At 47.4% G+C, this 20,841-nt stretch overlaps 1 protein-coding gene across 4 annotated transcripts; it reads left to right on the top strand.

The window, feature by feature from the left end:
• The first annotated feature begins 350 nt into the window (after nt 1–350).
• Nucleotides 351–19,620, top strand: LOC311308581 (histone acetyltransferase KAT7). Of its 4 annotated transcripts, XM_084437556.1 has the most exons (15): nt 351–441; nt 1,562–1,709; nt 2,579–2,764; nt 3,636–3,875; nt 4,880–4,962; nt 5,072–5,158; nt 5,348–5,446; nt 6,153–6,263; nt 6,918–7,109; nt 7,756–7,845; nt 8,707–8,847; nt 9,398–9,491; nt 9,721–9,867; nt 10,667–10,773; nt 19,433–19,620. In XM_084437556.1, exons 1-15 carry the CDS (start codon nt 427–429, stop codon nt 19,529–19,531), a joined length of 1,839 nt encoding a protein of 612 aa, XP_084293682.1. In that variant the 5' UTR covers nt 351–426; the 3' UTR covers nt 19,532–19,620. The 4 variants fall into 4 exon arrangements, with proteins under 4 accessions (XP_084293682.1, XP_084293683.1, XP_084293684.1 ...); XM_084437557.1 differs by lacking the exon at nt 2,579–2,764; XM_084437558.1 differs by lacking the exons at nt 2,579–2,764; nt 3,636–3,875.
• Nucleotides 19,621–20,841: the final 1,221 nt, after the last annotated feature.

Genomic DNA, 20,841 nt, shown 5'->3' with positions numbered 1-20,841 from the left:
CTTGGTCTGATTGTACCCTAATAGGTGGTTTATTTTCATAAAATAGGGATATTCACCCAATCATTTTCAATTATATAAAATCACTGGATTCACTTGGTCTTGTGGCTTTACACAAAGTCTGCCCATTGTCCATTACTCACTTGCTGTGTGTGCCCATAATCTCCTATGGGGGGCGACGTTTTCAAAGGACATTTTTACTCTGTAGCTAAACGAAATGTAACGTTTACAAACGTTTGCTTTTTGAATGCAACCCGGAAGTGCAGACAAGAAAAATTGTTGCGCATATTGCCCCCTACGCAAAGATTTCTCTTAATTTATCAAAGACGCATTAAACAACAGTGTAGCTTTTCACGACTATTACACGCATACACTCTTCTAAGGTCGTTGGGGAAGGTCTGGCAAAAGAAACTACCTCTGATGTGAGAAATGCCTCGGAGAAAGGTGAGTTACGTTAGCTAGCTAGCTGGCATATCAACATTATCCAGCTAGCTAGTTGTAGCATAACGTTAGCTGAGCTAGCAAAAAAATGAATGAAATTAGATTAAGCTTGCAGTTCAGTGTGCTGCATTGATTAGCACTACCACGAGAGTATAACGTTAATCTACAAAAGCATTAATGCAATGTTATGAATGTGCACACGTTGCAAGTTAGTGCATAGCTCGGCTTGATTCATGCCTCATTTGTTGTTGGGCGTTGCTTGTTGCAGAACATGACGGAAAGTGGCAACTTTGGATGTGCATGAGTCTTCTTGACAATGCTCGGCGTTTGCCTCTCCCTCACTTTAGAGATCAGCTCGTTCATATGCAGTATCATTAGTATAAACTAAATGACAGTTAGCTGCAAGCTAGTGTTACCGTAGCTGAGGATGGATGGAACAGCGTGTTCCCTTGGAGCGAGGAGGAGCCTTTTCCTAAATGATGATATGATTGGATTGGGCCAGGATCAACATTGTGCCTATTGGTGAAATATTTTAATGTCCTAACTCTTCGCTTACGATTGGTTTACAACAAAGAAGGTTTCTGCTCACCCTGTACGCTTCAGAATGTGTAACCGTTTTGGTTGCTTACCATGGATTATTTGCATGGTTGTTTACGCAGTTGTTTACGCATCTCTCTCCATGGCGCTGGTTGTGGGCTTGCTAGTTTGTTTTGGTTGCGTTCATGTTGTAAAACGTGATGCGGAAGTGTTCGGAGCGACACTGAGAGAGCTGACCTCCGCATCTCACAACATTCATTCTGCAGGAATAATCCCGCCCCCTCGCCTCCTCACCCCTCCCCTTAGTTAATATTTCTGAATTTCATGGAAATTAACTTAATACCCGATAGATCGCCTACATGTTTTTGCTCTGAAAATCCCTAACCCTAACCCCATCTCTGATGTAAAAATTATCAGGTTATTTTGCATCTAGAGCTTTCTAAAGTAACGTATTGCCGTTATAACTCAGTTATATATATATATATATAAAAAAGTTTACTTCTGAATGATTGAACTACATGTATATCATTGTCACTTTGCATAACAATAGCCTACTAATCATGTCCATGCTGTGTTGTAATGCCAGAGGAACGCGGGTAGCAGCTCCGACGGCACTGAGGACTCGGACTTCTCTGCAGACCTGGAACACACTGACAGCTCTGAGACCGACGCGCACAGGCGCAGGAACACGCGTCTCACCCGAGCCTCGCTGCGACTCAGCCAAAGCTCACAAGGTAGTCTTTTTCCACCATTATTCATGCAGTTTAAATGAATATAGACTAAATCTGATAGAATGCATAAACCTGATTACTAATTCCCTGAACTCAGTTATTCCGCGACTGTGGCGGCGGCCGTCAACTCTGTACATTTGCGCCTGTATCTCTAGATGCTGAGGTTTGCTAGCGTACGTCATTTCCTACATTGAATGTTGCGAGGAAAGATTTGTTACAAATACATTAATGAAAAGAGTCGAATAGTTTGCTGTTTCTCTTTTTTCTGCCCAATAACAAACCTATAGAGATTCTTTGGGGGTTGTCTTTCTTTAGACAATATAGCCATTGTGTATGGGAACGGGCCAGTCATAAACTGTGAGTACGATCATTAGACGGATGAACCATCCCCCATCGTGACCTCTTGTTCTGTCTGTCTGATGCTGTTTCTACAACGGATGACCTAGTTTCCACTCCTTTGCTCATTGCGAAGTACCACCTACACAGATACACTTTGAAGAAGTTGACAGTAGCCTAGGTTTATTTATTTATGCATTTATTTTTTCGATTGTATGTTCACTTGCAAGGTAACAGGAAGTGGTGTTGTCTGTTTACTCTTTTTTTTTCCTCCAACACCCCAATTTTACTTATGTTTGATTAATTAACAGGAAATGCATTATCTGTTTTCTGATGTTGCGGGTGGTAAAATGGCAGCTCAACAATGTTTTCTAGCCCCGCGTTGTAGAATGCAGAGCTTCACTCCGAGTCCATCTGTTCAGTCTTATAGTAACTTTTGGGCTGTCTGTGGATAAGATAACCCCTTCATTAATCCTTCAGAACCTCAAAGGGGCTGTAGTCCGCCTGAAGACGCCTGTTTAAAAATGTCTTTTTAGATTCCAGCCCTGCCCAGAGAAGCCCACCAACAACAACCCTGGGCCCAGAGGAGGTGGTGGCCTTCTCTGCCCGCAGAGTGACCCGTAGCCAGCAGGGGCTGCTGGTCACCCCCAAGAAATACCCGCTGCGCCAGAGTCGCTCCTCTGGGTCGGACACGGAGCTGCCCGGGGAGCAGGCAGAGAGGGGTAGGAGGCCGAAGGGAGGTGGTGGAGGAGGAAGGAGGTGGAGGGTTGAAGGAGAAACATGGCAACATAGTCCCTCAGTTCACAGTTGAATGTATAATGCTCCATGGTGCTCACGCCAGCACTCAGCACTAGTCACCTGCTTATTTAATTTTCTATTTGGGGCTAAGACATTGTAGGACCATTACAGAGTCATCCTGTTTTTGTGGTGGTCGCATAGCTTCGCTTCTACTAGAGTCTGCTTTGCGTTTTGTCAACAGGCAATATGAAGCATCCAAAGTCAGCTTGTTAACTTGAATTGAAACAATCTGGCTTTTTTGTTGTTTTTTTGCCTGCCTTATGTCATAGAACAGTTCAAAGGAAGAGAGATTAGCCATTTGGATCCCTGAATGTGAAAAAAAAATTGCATCACCACCACAAACCTTTTATTTGTGCTTTTCCATGGAAGAGTCGTATCCATTGTGTCATTTCAAGTTCTTCAAATTGATCATTATGAGAGGGAGCATTCATTGCTATTCTCATCTTTAGATTTGCTTCCTTTTGCCCCCGTAATGTCTTTCTGGGCTTGTGTTGTCATCCACATGCTATGACCTCATTTGTGATGTTCATGCCTGTTCGTTCTTGGCTTGGAGTGCTAGGATGACAAAGCATTCTGTGCTTGTGTCACCGTGCGCTACACCACTCTTTATTGTGGTCACCATTGCTGGCGGGGTTGGTATTGTTCTGTGCTCATGTATGTCTGTGCCCAGTGTCATGATGTGTATATCATACTGTATATCCCCTCTCTGATATGAAGGAAGACATGAGATGGTGTTTTGACATCGTGCGTTTGAACAACCTTGATTTACATACCCTCGCCTCATTGGTTTCACAGACCAGAAACAGGGCGTGGACCAGGACGAGTCTCCGCCCCGCACGCCTACAGGCAACGCCCCCTCGTCTGAGTCGGACATCGATATCTCCAGCCCCAACGCGTCCAATGACGAGAATCTGGCCAAGGAGCTGTCACTCAAAGACTCCGGCAGCGACCTCTCCCACAGGCCCAAGCGCCGGCGCTTCCACGAGAGCTACAACTTCAACATGAAGTGTCCCACGCCAGGATGCAACTCCCTGGGTAGGAAAACTGAACCATCAGTGCCACCCTCTGGGAGAACATGGCGCGGATTCCCATTTCATCAATGCCGCTCAACAAGTGTCCTGTTTGTCTAGCCTGGGACAACCTGGGTCTCCAGAGCTACATGTCACTCTTTAGCGGCTCCCTGGCTTTGACAAAAATGATATGGAAATGAATAACTAAATACATACTATTAAATACATGTATGCATTACTAAAATAAATGGTCATGTTGGCATTCAAGTTAGCTAACTAGCTAGATAGCAGCAGACTGGATAGAATCAGAATGCAAGAAATGTAATGTTTGACACTCAAAAGGGAGGACCTACAGTACAGACCCTCACCCCCCTGCCTTAATGTGTCCCCCCCCCCCCCCCCCGGGCGCGTACCACCAAGCGTGAAAATAAATATAGGCTAAGGGCAAGACATTGCCTTCATTAAGGCTCAAACATTTTTTGCGGCTTCAGTCATATTTTGTGTTTATTTTTTGGCCAAAAACGTCTCTTTTGATAGTAAAGGTTGCTGACCCCTGCTCTAGACCATGGGTTCCCAAACTTCATCAATGTGGGCCTCCCCTCTGAAAACAGTGACACACCCGTGCCCCCCCAACCCCCCAGATTTGTCCATTTTGCAAGGCAGCGTTAGCTAGCCCATAACATTACACAGCTAAGTTAGCTCGGTGGCACCTGCTGCTAGTTAACGATATGACGTTTTCGCACAATACATTCATGCCTGTGGGGGGAGGCTCTCGCTGCACTATCCACACATTTAGGATACATCTATCCCATTATTTATTTAGATTTTCTGACCTTTAAAATCACGTTTCATTCATAAAAACCATAGAAAATTCAACAACAACAAAAAAAAACTTTTTTTTTTTTTTTTTTTTTTTCTAACCATCCCTCCGCGCCTCCCCTGAATTTCTTTGGGGCCCCCCAGGGGAGGCCCGCCTCACAGTTTGGGAATGCCTGCTCTAGACTGACCCGCTCGTTCATCCTCTCTCAGGCCATTTGACAGGGAAGCACGAGAGACACTTCTCCATATCGGGCTGCCCTCTCTACCACAACCTCTCCGCTGATGAGTGTAAGGTAAACACACTGATTCATTCCTGGGACAGCTGTGCAAGGACGGATGTGGCTTAGACTCTTAGAGCGTAGAGTCGTCGTGTGTTTTGCTGAATGCGCCGTGTCTTGCCAGGTGAGGGCAACTTCTCGGGACAAACAGGGGGAGGAGAGGACCCTGTCGCATAGACAGGATGAGAACAGACACTCTACGCGTCACCAGGTACCGTGAAACACCAACAAACACACTATATACTATCCGATCGCTAGGCACTTTTGGAATCAATCTGAGTGAGTTAGAGCATGTTTTTCCTGGGTAAACGGATGAGTACTGGATTGTGGAGTTTGTTCACGGTAAACTTGACTATCTATGAGATGAGTGTTGATGGTTGGTCCCCCTCCTGGTCTCTAGGCTCCAACAGAGCGCCAGCTGAGGTACAAGGAGAAGGTAACGGAGCTGAGGAAGAAGAGGAACTCTGGTCTGCTCAAGGAGCAGAAGGACAAGTACCTGGTGCGTATGTGGAGGTTCACCGCCACCCTTAAAGGAGAATGCTCGTTTTTGACAACCTGGACCTTATTTACGGCATATTATAAGACGTTTCACTCACCGAGATAACTTTGGTGTAATTCGGAGGCCTGTAGAAGAAATGTAAAATCCAGCGCAAGCCAAGTATATCCATGTAATGGCGGTGGACGGGGCACTGAGAATGTAGCTTCTAAAAAATCTATTTTCTGCCGCGAAACGGTTGTTTTCATCAATCTGTCTTTATGAATCGCTAGTTGTGCTTACATAGAGCGAGGGCTTGTTGTGATTTTTCACATGCCTCTGTAATATGATCTTTAGAAACCTCTTTAGAAACAAAATAGCTTCCCCACTTGCTCCAGCACGCATGCGCACAGCGCGCAAGCGTTGCTCCAGCACGCAAATTTCTTCTACAGGCCTCCAAATTACACCAAAGTTATCTCGGTGAGTCAAACGTCTTATAAAATGCCGTAAATAAGGTCCAGGTTGTCAAAAACGAGCATTCTCCTTTAACCACCGACCTCAACTCAAACAAACCTCGGACCAAAGTAGTTTTCTTTAAACTAATTCAACCTTGAGACGTTTCTGTTTAGCTCCAAGCCGAACTCATCTCATTACATTACATTAGTCATTTAGCGGGACGTTTTTTATCCAGAGCAACTTCACAATAATCCCTCTCCCTGTCGGTTTCCAGGAGCACCGCCAGACGCACGGCAACCAGCGCGAGCCGCTCCTGGAGAACATCACTAGTGATTACGATCTGGAGCTCTTTCGAAAAGCCCAGGCACGTGCTTCGGAGGATCTTGTAAGAGAGAAAACTCATCGCCCTCTCCCTCCCATCTCCTCTTCTCCCCGCTGCACTCTGTCCCTCTGCCTCAGTCTGTTCTGACCCGTCCGGACCGGGCCAAAGGACACCCAGGCTTCTATTCTCTCGCTCTCGCTCAGCACTTTCACGGCGCCGCAGTGCACTCTGGGTAAACCGGGCCACCCACACGTGTGGTGCTGTGGTGCTGCTAGTAGACGGGAGATTGATCCGATAATCATCCCGGCGTTACGGCCTTCAAATCAAACACATGGAATCACATAGACGTGCTAAAACTGAAAGATTAGATTAAAGGTTCTTTTTCAAGCGGTGGTTCATCGTCCTCGCTTGAACACTTCCGAATCAAATCTTTCTCATTCCCCCGCATTCAACTTCCAGACCTTAGTTCTCTCTCTTTATCTTTTTCCAGACACTTTTCTGTTTTTAGATGGGCTTTCTCTATCCTTCCTACACAAATTCCAGACCTCGTTCTGACAGCAAACACATTCTGCGGTTATAGGTCCACCTCTCGGGGCCCTCTAGCCCCTCCCCTTTTCCACTTTGGTCATGCCTCTCTCTCTCGCCCCCCCTCCCCTTCCCCTCACGCCCTCTCCCCCACCTCTCTGTGTCCCCCCCCCCTCCTCTGGTCTCATGCAGGAGAAGCTGCGTCTGCAGGGCCAGGTGACGGAGGGCAGCAACATGATCAAGACCATAGTTTTTGGCCGCTATGAGCTGGACACGTGGTACCACTCGCCCTACCCAGAAGAGTACGCCCGCCTGGGCCGGCTTTACATGTGCGAGTTCTGCCTCAAGTACATGAAGAGCCAGACCATTCTGCGCAGGCATATGGTAAGACAGCTCGCTCCTGTAAACTAGGCGCTTTCGTAGGTATTACCTCAGCCCCAGCGACAGCGCAGGGCGTGAGGTAATGTTTTCGCTGGCGTGTGTTTGTATGTCCGTCTGTTGGCAGGATTACGCAAGAACTACCGCACCGATTTTCATGAAACTCGGCGGAGGGGTGTAGCATGGGCCAAATTAGAACCCATTCAATTTTGGAGCGGATCCGAATCACGGGGATGGTTCATGAGCCACCCAAACACGGCTGCCCATTCACCTCCATTCATTGTCAATGGGGGGAGGTGGGGGGGTGGTCTTGAAATGACCATATTTAGACATTGGAAGGTCTCAGAGACACGGGGTTTGGACTGGCATAAAGCTCTCGACCGAACGAATGCAGCAATACCAAACACATCCTGCTCGCACGTACGTGCCCGAGCACAGAGTCACAAAATGCATTCCTAGGCGGAGGTCTGTGCTCTCTGAGCACCATTTCTAGTTTTTGTATACTTTTGGTGTTCTTCACTGTAAAAAGTAAATATATCTGTGCAATGACAGTGTTATATTGGTTAGTATCAGGTGCTGTGATTTATTTTGTATGATGTTTCTCATGTTAATGGAACCACCCAGAGCATAAAGCCAAACTCTTCCTGTCTAGGCCAAGTGTGTGTGGAAGCACCCACCCGGGGACGAGGTCTACCGCAAGGGCAACATCTCCGTCTTTGAGGTGGACGGCAAGAAGAACAAGGTAAGCAGCTCTTAACATGTGGGTTTGAGTCTACTATAGAACACTTCTGTTGATTAGTAAAACTATGTCGTTTGGGATGGAAGCGTCTGTTGACTTGACTATGATGTCTCTCCAGATTATTTATTTATTATTTATTAAAAGGATCCCCATTAACTGCCACCTAGGTGACGAACTAGTCTTCCTAGGGTCCAAACATGTAATAACGAAACACAACATACAACATTAACATAAATGCATACATTAATGGATTAGCCTACTTACATTACATTTACATTAGCAGATTATACATGATATGTTTAAGCAATTGACCACGAGAGGCAGTGGGTTACAGGGGATTTTACCACAGCTACGGGGCGTTGTTACCCACTGCCTCGAGTGGTCAATTGCTTTTTTACGGTTTTAAACGGTTACTACATATATATATTCACAAAAAAACACTCAGTAGTAACATTCAATCATTTATTTGCTGATCATTCTTATCATTTTAGTATTTACAAAATCTTCCACGATAGGCTATAGTTCTGAATTAAATGGTTGCCAGGCAACATAGGCTATCTCGCCTATTTGGGTTGGCCTTGTTCACATAAGCCATAAGGCACAATTCGGGTGGTTCACGTTTATTTGAATATTTCCAGCCATGGTGCAGTTATTACACAGTTCTCCAGAGCAGCAGAGAGCTACGCAAAGCATAGCCTACCGCTTGATCTTATCAATGGCCTCGTCAATGAGATTGACGGCGCATTAATACTAATTGTTATGCGGTCGCAGCCGTGGGTTACAGAGTATTTTACCACGGCTGCTAGCCAATCAGAATCAAGTATCCAAACTCTCCGTTGTAGAATATATGTTCTGTCCCTCCAGATCTACTGCCAAAACCTGTGCCTTCTGGCCAAGCTCTTCCTGGACCACAAGACTCTGTACTATGACGTAGAGCCCTTCCTCTTCTACGTCATGACCGAGGCTGACAACACTGGATGCCACCTGGTTGGATACTTTTCCAAGGTCAGGATGGGGGCCTTGTCTAGGGAGCAACGGTCTTCATGCCTCGGAGGCATTATGTTTTTGGGTTGTCCCTCCATCTGTCCATAGGTACATCCATCGTCCGTCCATCCGATTCTCACGAACACGATATCTCAGGAACACCCTGAGGGAATTTCTTCAAATTTGGCCTAAACGTCCACTTGGACTTAAGGATGAACTGATTAGAAGGTCAAGGTGACTGTCCCCTCACAAATTACGTTTTTGGCCATAACTCATAATTCGTACACTAATTATGACATTTCTAATGTCTAATAGGATAAAATGTTCAAGTGATGACACTTCCAAAAAAAAAGTTTATTCATCTAATGTTCAATGTTTGGTTTCTTTAGAATTACCCTCAAAAAAAGTCCTCACTGCATATATTCTATGAGTCTGGACAGACATGGATGTACAGTAAACTGCAACTTGACTTGCTGGCGCAGGCGAATACAGTAACGGAGTTCGGGCCTTTCAAATGTCTCACTGAAGAGATAGTAAGAGTGTATCAATATGATTCTCCTTTGTCGTGCAGGAGAAGAACTCGTTCCTGAACTACAACGTGTCGTGCATCCTCACTATGCCCCAGCACATGAGACAGGGCTACGGCAAGATGCTCATCGACTTCAGTGAGTACAGATGCGCTTCCACCTTTGAGACCAATACTGGTTTCTCTCTGAATTCGGTCTCTGTAACTTGTGTTCCTCTTATCTGATCTCCATTTACCTGCTGTCCCTGGGGATCTAAGCTGTGTCTCTCTAACCCTGGTCTCTCTAACTCTCTCCCCCAGGCTACCTGCTGTCCCCGGGGATCTAAGCTGGTCTCTCTAACCCTGGTCTCTCTAACTCTCTCCCCCAGGCTACCTGCTGTCCAAGGTGGAGGAGAAGGTGGGCTCCCCAGAGCGTCCCTTGTCTGATTTGGGCCTCATCAGCTACCGTAGCTATTGGAAAGAAGTGCTGCTGCGCTACCTCAACAGCTTCCAGGGCAAGGAGATCTCTATCAAAGGTCAGCTGGCCCCTAGTCGACCCCTGACCTCTCAACTGCTCGGTAACCGTACAGATCTGTGTGCGCGTGTGTAGGGATGTAACGATAACCGGTATAATGATAAACCGTGATTAAATTTGATTACATTTAGCGTGATCATTTTATCATTAAAACCGTGCTTGATTGCCCCCGCTTTTGAAAAACTCACTGTAAATACTGTCCAGCATCAACCAAAACTAGCAACAGTCTCAAAAACGTATTATTTTATAATAAGGTGGTTTTCAATATAAAACTTGGTGAAATTATTACAGTGTGTGTATCAGTAGTTTCAGCACATTTTACAATACCGCGATAATACTGATAACCATGATAATTTTGGTAATTATAATCGTGATATGACATTTTCACACCGTTACATCTTTACGCAAGATCATGCGCGTGCGGTTTTGTAGTCAGGTTATTTAGGGCTCAGCGACAGACTCACAAAGGGTTAAGTTTCACACACATCAGTAGAGGTATCAGGATATGTGTCTCAAAGAGACTGGCACCCCGACAATTACCTCTTAACAATACCTCTTAGAGGTCTGGTAAATACAGAGGAAATTAAAGATTGTATTGATGTGTAGTTCTGTTTCACCCACTAATTAAAGCTTAGTCAGGAGACAGCCTTGAACGCAGTGGACATTGTGGTCTGATGTTCTAATTCTTAATCGGGCGATCTAACTCTAACCTCCCCCTAACACCAATGTTCTAATGTTTTGATCAGCCGATGCGACGCTGTTTGTTGTTTGACGTTGTTGATCCTTATTCCCCGACCCAGAGATCAGTCAGGAGACGGCGGTGAACCCAGTCGACATCGTCAGCACTCTGCAGTCTCTTCAGATGCTCAAGTACTGGAAGGGCAAGCATCTGGTCTTAAAGAGACAGGTACACACCTTCGCAACACGCGCGCATACACACACACATACACACACACACTCTCTCTCCACTACAGCCGTGTACCATAATTGGGGCCAAATAATCATACCACTGCATTTGTGGAGGAGTAACAAATTAACACCTCAGTGTAGGTGAATAATTCTGGATCTCGAGGGTCTATTGGTCACCTGTGACACTGTCCAGATTTTACCAGACTAGGCTACTCTGTCTAATAAACTCCCCTCTGGAAGGGTCTTCAAGAACGGTACGGCGGATTGGCTACAACTCTGGTTTCTTTGTAGTGACGTTTATTGCGCTCATGCACACGCACACATACACGTCTCCCACAACCGTTAGCTACAGTTGGTAACTTAGAAGAAATAGAAATCGTAGTTAGGTTGTAAACCTGCAATACAACACAAACACACAAAACATACTTGGTATTAATAACAGGAATTACAACAATTAAATCGTGTATATACATTTTGTGACCCGAAACACTAACCATGCTAGCCTCAACACTCACCGACAAGCATACCGGTCCTGACAATCAGGTTAAAATGAAAAACCAACTGAAGTTAACGTCACCTAAAAATCCCTACGCCCCGGCGAACTACGCATGTCCTAACAGCCTGGAGATACGATATAGTTCCAATAATTAAGAAAGCATAATCAATCATAACATAACTTATTCGTAGATCACTAACTTCCCTGGAAAGTTCTACACCTCCCACTTGGTCTACTGATTTTCTATAAATCCAAGGAGACCACTATAAGCGGTCCAAACAAACTATTAAACACAAATTCACCCCATACTCAGGCATATAACATCACATTCTCAGATGTGCTTCATCACAATATAAACAACGGTTCAAGGTAGCCTTAAGGTCCATAAACAACACACATTGTCCTTAACTTGTCCTTGACTACAACACTGTCACGTCCTCCACCGAAACACACCACCAGCCTCCGGGGAGGATAGTGGTGGGGAGGTCTTGGTCCAGTACCGAAACACACCATGGTGGGGATCCTTTACTGTCCACCAACCGAAACACACCATGGTGGGGATCCTTTACCGTCCTTTACCAACCGAAACACACCATGGTGGGGAAGTCTATTGTTGCTCCTCCACTGGTAGTAGAACCACCAGTCTCCTCACATCTCTGTGGAGAATGGTGGAGGGGCATTTCTCCACCCCTTGTCTCCTCTTGGACTGTCCATCAAAAACCGGAAGGCTTTGGCACGTCCTCACCTTCACGTCTCGTACCACGCCCTTCTCATTCGAACACGCCTCCACGACTCGACCCAGTCTGAACCGGCCCCTCAGTGCATTCTGGTCGGCTAACCACACCAGGTCCCCTGCCGCGACGTTCCTAGCAGGCGTGTGCCACTTCTGTCGGATGAAGAGACCCGGGCCCGCCAGCTGGCTCCACCGCTCCCAGAACTTGTCGACCTCGATCTGGATGGCTCTCAGCCGTACAACGGGGTAAGTTGGATACTCAAACCCTCGGGTGTCCCCGCTTGGTCCCGCACGACCAAGCAGAAGGGAGTTGGGAGTGACGACTTCTACTGTATCATCTTGGACCTGGGCCCTGGCACCAATTGGTCTCTCATTCGCCAGGTTAGCAGCCAGGTAGAGGAGGGTCTGGAACTCCAACGCCGTCAAGTTACCCTCTTCACCAACGCTACCTAACGCTTTCTTGAGCACACGGACTGCCGCTTCAGCTGCCCCATTTCGGTGGGGAGAGTCAGCCGGATGAAACACCCATGACCAGTCAGTCCCTGCAGTCGCTGCCTTCTTCTGGACTTGATCCTTGTCCACGTTACTCAAGAACTCGTAAAGCTCTTGTAGCACAGGCCTGGCGCCAATGAAGTTGGTTCCTTGATCCGACCAGAGCTTCCTTGGGTGACCCCTGAGAGCTGTGAAGCGTTGGTACGTCTTCAGGAATCCATCCGTCGACAGGTCTTCCACGATGTCTCCATGAACTGCTCTTGAAGCCATACAACTAAAAACCACACCCCAGACTTTCATCTTGGTTCGTCGTTTTGCCGTGTCTCTAACGATGTAGGGGCCGAAGAGATCCATTGCCGTGAACTCAAAGGGTGCAGCTGGTTCACTTCGTTCGAGGGGAAGCTCACCCATCACTTGTTTGCACATCCTCGCCCTGGTCTTTCTGCAGTGTATGCAGGAGTCAATAACACTCCTGGCGATCCTGGGTCCCTGCGCCACCCATGCTTTGGACCTCATTCGGAGGAGTGTACCAGCAACTCCTTCGTGGTTAGCCTCATGAGCCTCTCGCGTGAGAAGGGTGCTGATCCACACTTTGTAGGGAACCAGGGGCACACCTGTCTTTCCCTGGTTATCGGCCTGGACTCTACCATGACAGCACAGAAGCCCTGACTCTTCATCCCTACTGACAACGAGTCTGTTCAGTGTTGTCACAGGAAATTTCACTCCCTCTTGGGCAGCCAGGCACAGGTCATTGAACGCAGTTTCGAGTTCTCTCACTGTCAACACTACCTCCCACTTTGCTGACACAGGGGCTCTTCCTATACTGGCCAACCACTTCTTCACAGCCCTGCGGACATAGCCGACTACTCCACAGAGCTTAGCTAGAGAACTGTACTTCGTTGGATCTACTTGGTCTATGAGCGCAGCTCCCCACAGCTTCTCCTTTTCCTTGGTCTCAGTCGGAGTTGACTTTGCCTCATTCTCTGAGGACTCTGGAGACCCACTTTCACCATCTGTGACTACTGCACTCTCACCACCAGAAGTGACGGGGCTCAGCAGACTTTTGGCTTTAGCCCTAGTGAGCACTGCAGAAAAGGCCTTTCTCTGGAGTTTGCTCACCGTCTCCCTAGCATCGGCTGCCACTTCCGAGGCGGACTTCATGGGCCAATCTTCGACTGGACTAGACAAGAACCCGGGACCATTTTGCCATGCAGAGTCTTCCTCCAACAGTTCAGGAGAGCACCCCCTTGTGACAAGATCAGAAATGTTGACCTCACCTGGGATCCACCACCAGTCTGTTGTAGGTCCAGCCCTCTGAATCTCTCCGACTCTGTTTGCAAAAAACGTCTGGAACCCGTAACTCTCTCTTTGGATGGCTCCCAGCACTGTCTGTGAGTCGATGAAGTGATACCACTTCTCCACGTCCAGTCGCCCGTGCTTCAAGATGTATCCCTTTAGGCGTGCAGCAAAGACTGCCCCACAGACCTCAGACTTGACCGCGTCGCCCTTTTGGTCAAGGGGGGTCAACTTGGCCTTCGATTCCACCAGCCGGGTGACCACACCATCTGACGTCTCCCATCGCAAGTATAGCACAGCGCAATAGGACTCGCAGCTCCCGTCAGAAAACGTGATTCCCCAGGGTCTGCTCATCCAGCCAGGGGGTGTGAGGCTTCTATGGAACCGGATGCAACTGAGGCGAGCATACTCCCTGAACAGCTCAATCGCCTTCCTGCGGAGCTCATCAGAAAGGGGCTGATCCCAGGTGTCCTTCGTAAGCTGGCCAGCTTCCTGGAAGGCTCTTCTCACAAGAATCACTCCTTTCTGTTTCACTGGTGTTGCTAATCCGATTGGGTCGTACAGACCTGCAACCTGGCTCAGTAAGACACGACGAGACAGTGGGTTTGGTGTCTTTGTTTCCACCTCTTCCTCAGTGAGGTCAATCTCCGTTCTAATTTTCTTGTTCCTTCTGGAGAAGTTGATAGAGACCATCACAAAGAGTTTGTCCTCTTGCACGAGGTAACCAACCCCCAGGGCTTTGTTGTCGTCCTCCCTTAGCTGGTTGGGTAATACCAGGGTCTCTGGCTTGGGCCCTGTCCCGTCTCGCCTCCCACTTTGACCGGACCTGACCCAAGGCTTGAGGTAGAAGCCTCCTGTTTCCAGTATCTTCTCCACTCCCTCTAGGATCTCGTCCAGGCACTGCGGGTCATTATGGGATGTGAGGAGATCATCGACATAGGAGTCTTCTTCGATGACCCTTCTTTCCTCTTTCATGTCAGAGAACTGGGGCAACCCAGCGGTCTCTCGCATGGCTACCTGCGCGATGCATCCCGCCGGTTTGTCTCCCATGTTCACTCTCACGACAGCGTAGTCCTCAATCTCGTCTTCTGGTGAGTCTCTCCATAGGAATCGATGCACATGAACCTCCTGTTCCTCCAGCCACACCGAATTATACATCTTGGTGATGTCTCCGATGGCCGCGTGTTCCCCCTCTCGGAACCTGAGAAGCACTGCCCTGATGGGATTAAGGACGTCTGGGCCTTTGAGCAATATGCTGTTCATACTCACTCCTCTGAACTCTTGACTGCTATTCCAGACGAGGCGCACAGGCGTAGATACTGAGTGGGGATTCGGTGCGGTTAGGTGGCTCACCCACCACACAGCACCATTCCAGCCGTCCATCACATCCTTGGTGAGCTTGATAGCGGCTCCCCTCTCCACCATCTCATGAACTTGTCTCATGTAGGCCTCTTTCCACACGGGGTCTTTCACAAGCCGTTTCTCCGCCCTCAAGAACGTTGCTTCCACAGCCTTCCGATTATTTGGGAGAGAGGCTGGGTCCTCCTTCCAGGGGTACTTTGCATCCCAGTGTGGCTGATTGCTGTGCTTGTCGCTCTCTCTGAAGGTCAGGCCTGCCCTTATTATCTCCAGCTCCTTCTCATCAGCCAGGGACATCTCCTTTCCTCCCGGAGGACACCTACCACAGCGACACCCTCCACAGGCAGGGTTGCAGGCGGCTCCTATGCTGTCCCATTTTAGCCATTCAAGGACCTCTGCATTGCATGTTGCTGTCGTTCGGACTTCCACACTGCTCCCCGTCTCTCCTATGAGGTGCTCTTCGACCTTGACAGCTACCGCTCTCATGGTGCGTGCGAAGTGTGTTTTTGAGTGCCGTATCGTCACTTCCACTGCCTCGAAGAGATCTGGATGCGTACCACTCACGATCTTGCCAAGAGGACCATCCCACAGTACCAAGTCCCCCGCCCTTTGAAGTCTCTGCGGAGCTAACCGACCTTCTCTGGTACTGATCAGTAGATCGATCTTCTCTGGGCGAGCCAGTTCTCCTGATTTGACTCCTGGGAAAAACTGCTCCAGCCGCTCGGACGTCATCACACGATCCACCCTGGCGATGTCTTCCAGCCCGTAGCAGATCATTTCGTGGAGCTTCAAGGTCCCTTTTGAGGTCCACACTTTTATCTTCACAAGATATCTTTTCGTATCCACCTTCTCTCTCATCGTGCCCACACCATACACCACGAGCGAGATCGGTTCACCAGCCAGCCCAAGTCTTTCTGCAGCTTGGTGCGTAATGTAGTTGGTGTCGGAAGCGAGATCCACCAAAGCACCGAGGCTGTCTCCTCTCTTTGACGTGACCGGCACAAGCATCATGAGGACTGGATGCTCCTTTAAGCCACTCTGTCCTATCAGGCTCTCGCTGGAACACACAGTTGATGTTGTTTTGTTTGTACAGGCTTTGCGGACAACTTCAAGCTGGTGAGGGGTCAGTCCTAGCTCAGCGAACACAGCCTCTTGCTCCTCTGTTGGACCACGAGTTCCCCTCTTCTCCATTTTATTTTCCCCCTTAGCAGCCTCCTTCGTCTGTGCCTTCGGGCAGAGGAAATAGTGATGGTCCACTGAAGCATTGCCTTTCTTACACTCCTCCTTGCGACAGAGGAACTTTGGAGTGCAGGCGCCGTCGACCCCGTGAACATCCAGGCACTTTGTACACGCTCTCACTCTTCTCACCTGAGCTTTCCTCTCCGCCAGTTCGGCCTTCCTGAAGGTTTTGCAGCGAAACAGTTTCCCACCGTGTTTTTCATCTCCACACAAAGCACATGGCACCTGCTGAGAGTCTCTTTTCACTTCACTAGCTGTAGTCTTAGTGAACGACTTCTTCTCTTTCCACCTGTCTCCCAGCTTTTCTCTGTAGCTAGGTTTCTCGGGAGCATTAGCAGGCCATGGTTTGCTGGGCAGCAACTGCTCCAACCTCACGAGTAATGACTTTTGGTCTTCCAGGAACAGTAAGAGCCTATCAAAGCGGTTTCCTGGTTGGACATCATTGATGGAGTTTCTTACATACATGAGCCACTCTCGTTTCATGACATCAGGGAGCTTGCTCTCTAAAGACCGAATCACAAGCTGGTTCTGCAAAGCGTCTATGCACCCCAGGTCCATTAGATCTAATGCTGCTCTCTTCACTGTTAGGATCAACTCTAATGCCTCTCGTGGCTGATGGTTCTTTACAGCAGGTCGCGATTGTAGCTCCAACACAATCTCTTCTGCAGTTTGAGCTTTATCTCCATAACGGTTTTCTAGTTCCCTGAAGATATCGTATGCATCTCTGCAACGCAACAGCCTGAGTTCACTCTTCACAGTCTCGTCTATACTGTCTAGTAAATGTAGTTTCTTACACTCACGTGACCCCGTTGGCTCCGCTTGCGCCTGGATACTCTCCCACTCAGTCTTCCAACGCCAGTAGTCCCTCCTTTCCCCGGAGAACTTGGGCAGGCTTATGGGAGTTAGCCTTATCGTAGGCCGGGCCCACTGAGAGCTGCTATTAACCCCGGCGTATGCACCGGAGCCGCTGTAAGGTGCGCTACTCCCTTGTCCCATGCTGAGGTTGGCAGGCGGAGCAGCTGGAGCGCTCAGTGCTTGTGACGTGCTGGCGTGAGTCGGAGGTAGAGAAAACCCAATATTAAGTCCATCGTCAGACTGTCGTGACTGCGGGGTGGGATGTAATGTCTGTTGGGGAGTGCTATTGATGTTGCTTGCTCTTTCAGTAGAAATGAACTGAGGGCTTGTGACGTGTATAGTTCCCTGCCCGTAAACAGGCGGTGTGACATCAGCAGACCGGGTGTTAACGGGTGGAGTGGTAATAGCAGGAGTTCCAGATTGAGTAAAAGTAATATTATCTGCAGCTCTATGGCTGTCATTGGCTGCTGTGACAGGCCCGCTGCCTGCATTATCTCCTCCCACATCTTTATCCTCTTCTTCCTCACCCCCATCACCGTTACCATCATGCTCTGTACTGTCCCTTTTAATACGACGTCTGCATCCCCACTCATCCATCAGTTGCTCCTTGTCCTCTTTCAATGACAAATAGAGCATCCATTGTTCCTTTCCGTGAGACCAATAATCTTTCCACAAACTTACAGTGTTTCTCAGATCATGGAGTTTTCTATCCAATTTGTTGGTTTCGACCCCTTGCTGCATCCATGATACTACTCTGTCTTTCCCGAGTGCCTCAGCCTGATTAAAAGCCGACTTGAACTGTTTTACAAGAGTGTCTATGTCTGGCGCTGCATACTTGGACCACAGCATGTCCATGATCGTGTCCTCGGCTCCAAGGAATTTCTCCTCACTGGCGTCTCTCCTCGCCAGGGCATCCCGCATCTCAGTGTCGTTGCCTGATGGATCTGCTTGTCCCAATGCATCAATATAGTCATTATTGGCATCAAGGAGTTTGTTATAATCATTCCTCAATCTTGCTAACTCATCTGATAAATCACCTTCACGTAAACGGCCAGCGCAGACACTTAGCCGGTTTATTTGTGTTGTGAAGTTTTGTTGCACATTTGAACGCCTCTGCTTAAGTGTCTCTAGGTTTGACTTGTCCTCCATCATTGTTTTCCCCAGATGAATAGAACCACCAGTCACTTTGTTTCCTAATCACTAGAATTACTTCAGTAAAAAGAGTCGTTCAAAAGATTCAAATCGGGCAAAAAGAATCGTTTAAACGATCCGAACCAGGCAAAAAGAGTTATTTAAAGGATTCGATTCTTTTGATCAGCCGTCCGGTTAGTTTGTCCAGAACGCAATTAGCCCCGACAACAGTCAGTTTTTAGCGTTTGCGTTTATACTGTCCACACAGCCTTATCTACGACTGGAAATTACTTCAGCCTTTCGGCGACTTACTGCCCTTTAACGGCCCCGTTAGCTCTTGGCTCCGGCTCCTCCGTTGTGATGGCGTTGTTGACGGCCGCTGGGGATGGTCTCTCAGCCTCCTGCTTCAAGCCTCTAGTCCCGCGACGGTCTTTTCGATGTCCGCTCGGGCTCTCGTACTCGCTGGCACGGCTCCGACGACGGTTTACAACTGTCCAGATTTTACCAGACTAGGCTACTCTGTCTAATAAACTCCCCTCTGGAAGGGTCTTCAAGAACGGTACGGCGGATTGGCTACAACTCTGGTTTCTTTGTAGTGACGTTTATTGCGCTCATGCACACGCACACATACACGTCTCCCACAACCGTTAGCTACAGTTGGTAACTTAGAAGAAATAGAAATCGTAGTTAGGTTGTAAACCTGCAATACAACACAAACACACAAAACATACTTGGTATTAATAACAGGAATTACAACAATTAAATCGTGTATATACATTTTGTGACCCGAAACACTAACCATGCTAGCCTCAACACTCACCGACAAGCATACCGGTCCTGACAATCAGGTTAAAATGAAAAACCAACTGAAGTTAACGTCACCTAAAAATCCCTACGCCCCGGCGAACTACGCATGTCCTAACAGCCTGGAGATACGATATAGTTCCAATAATTAAGAAAGCATAATCAATCATAACATAACTTATTCGTAGATCACTAACTTCCCTGGAAAGTTCTACAGACACAAACAGGCTAACATGCTGCTGTCTCCCGCAGGACCTTATCGATGACTGGAAAGCAAAGGAGACTAAACGAGGCAGCAGCAAGACCATCGACCCCTCAGCTTTAAAATGGACGCCACCCAAAGGAACATGAGAGAGCCCGCCGCCCTCTTTCAAGCTCTGACCCCGGTCATCCCACCGTAACTACTCAAATACTCCAAACCAGAGCCTGGGTTCAGCACTCACCATCAGAGTGGCTGTCCTTACACAAGCCTCGCTCATCTTTCAGTATAGCAGTACTCTAGAATAATTGATCAACAATACAGGTGCATCTCAGAAAATGTGAATATAATTTTGTATATTCAATATTGAATTCAAATTCAATATTGTGGAAAGTTCATTATTTTCCGTAATTTAATTCAAAAAGTGAAACTTTCATGTATTCTAGATCCATTACACAAAGTGAAATATTTCAAGCCTTTTTTGTTTTAATCTTTATGATTGTACAGTATGTTCAGTATGTTCATTTATACACCCAATACTTGGTGGGGGCTCCTTTTGCACAAATTACTGCATCAATGTGGAGCATGGCATGGAGGCAATCAGCCTTGAAATACATGTGTACATGTGACTACATGTGTAATGAATCTATAATATATGAAAGTTTAACTTTTTGAAGTAAATTACGGAAAATAATTAACTTTCCACAATATTCTAATTTTCTGAGATGCACGTGTACATTCTTTAGGAATCAAGGAATCTAAAACGAAGCAAGGGGCCTAACCTCAATGTTTAGCGCACGCACCCGAAAACATTTAGCTAAGCGCTATATAAACATGATGTCCGTTGGGGTTTCCAGCAAGAACACCAAATCAGGTCCAACCCATTACATCAACAGCTATTTGACATCCACTACACAAGCTATCTGAGGAAATACAGTGTGAATCAACCAATATCAACCAATATATCAAACGTTAGTTAGTTAACAATGCAACAAATTACAGATGATTCAGCCATCCGGGGTTGTAACCTGTTCAAATAAAATCTGTTCAAAAAGTGGAAAATTAGGAGCTGGTGATCCCATTCAATGACGACTGATATGAACATTTTCACACTTCGCACCAATCTGCGTGTACGCGCTACACAGTGACACCAATCTGTGTGCATGCGCTATGCAGCGATGTTATGTCCCTTCCTTCGTTTTAGATTCCTCGTGATGAATCGGGATATACTACAAGTTCTCAACATAAAGTTTGAAGCGTCACAACTTAACTTCAACTTTAGCTAACATAATTAATATGGAAGGTGAATCCTGATGGTGGGTAGCTTTAATCTAGGCCTAAACGATCCATTAATCTAACAGCTCTGTAGAACAGTGTTAAAATAGTGAACCAGTCACTCTGTAGACAGGGAGCTATAGCTGCCAGTGGACACGGAACACTCCCCCTGCTGGTGTGACGTCAG

Source organism: Borostomias antarcticus, assembly GCF_949987555.1.
Source record: "Borostomias antarcticus genome assembly, chromosome: 5".
NCBI classification, from domain to species: Eukaryota; Metazoa; Chordata; class Actinopteri; order Stomiiformes; family Stomiidae; genus Borostomias; species Borostomias antarcticus.
Note: the sequence above shows the minus strand (reverse complement) of the source record. Positions and strands in the feature narration are given on the sequence as shown.

What these genes read in the sequence shown, in the direction of transcription:
- LOC311308581 (XM_084437556.1), top strand. An exon ending in TCTCCGCTGATGAGTGTAAG is followed by an intron (nt 4,963 to 5,071) that starts GTAAACACACTG and finishes GTGTCTTGCCAG; the next exon opens with GTGAGGGCAACTTCTCGGGA. An exon ending in CAAGGAGATCTCTATCAAAG is followed by an intron (nt 9,868 to 10,666) that starts GTCAGCTGGCCC and finishes TCCCCGACCCAG; the next exon opens with AGATCAGTCAGGAGACGGCG.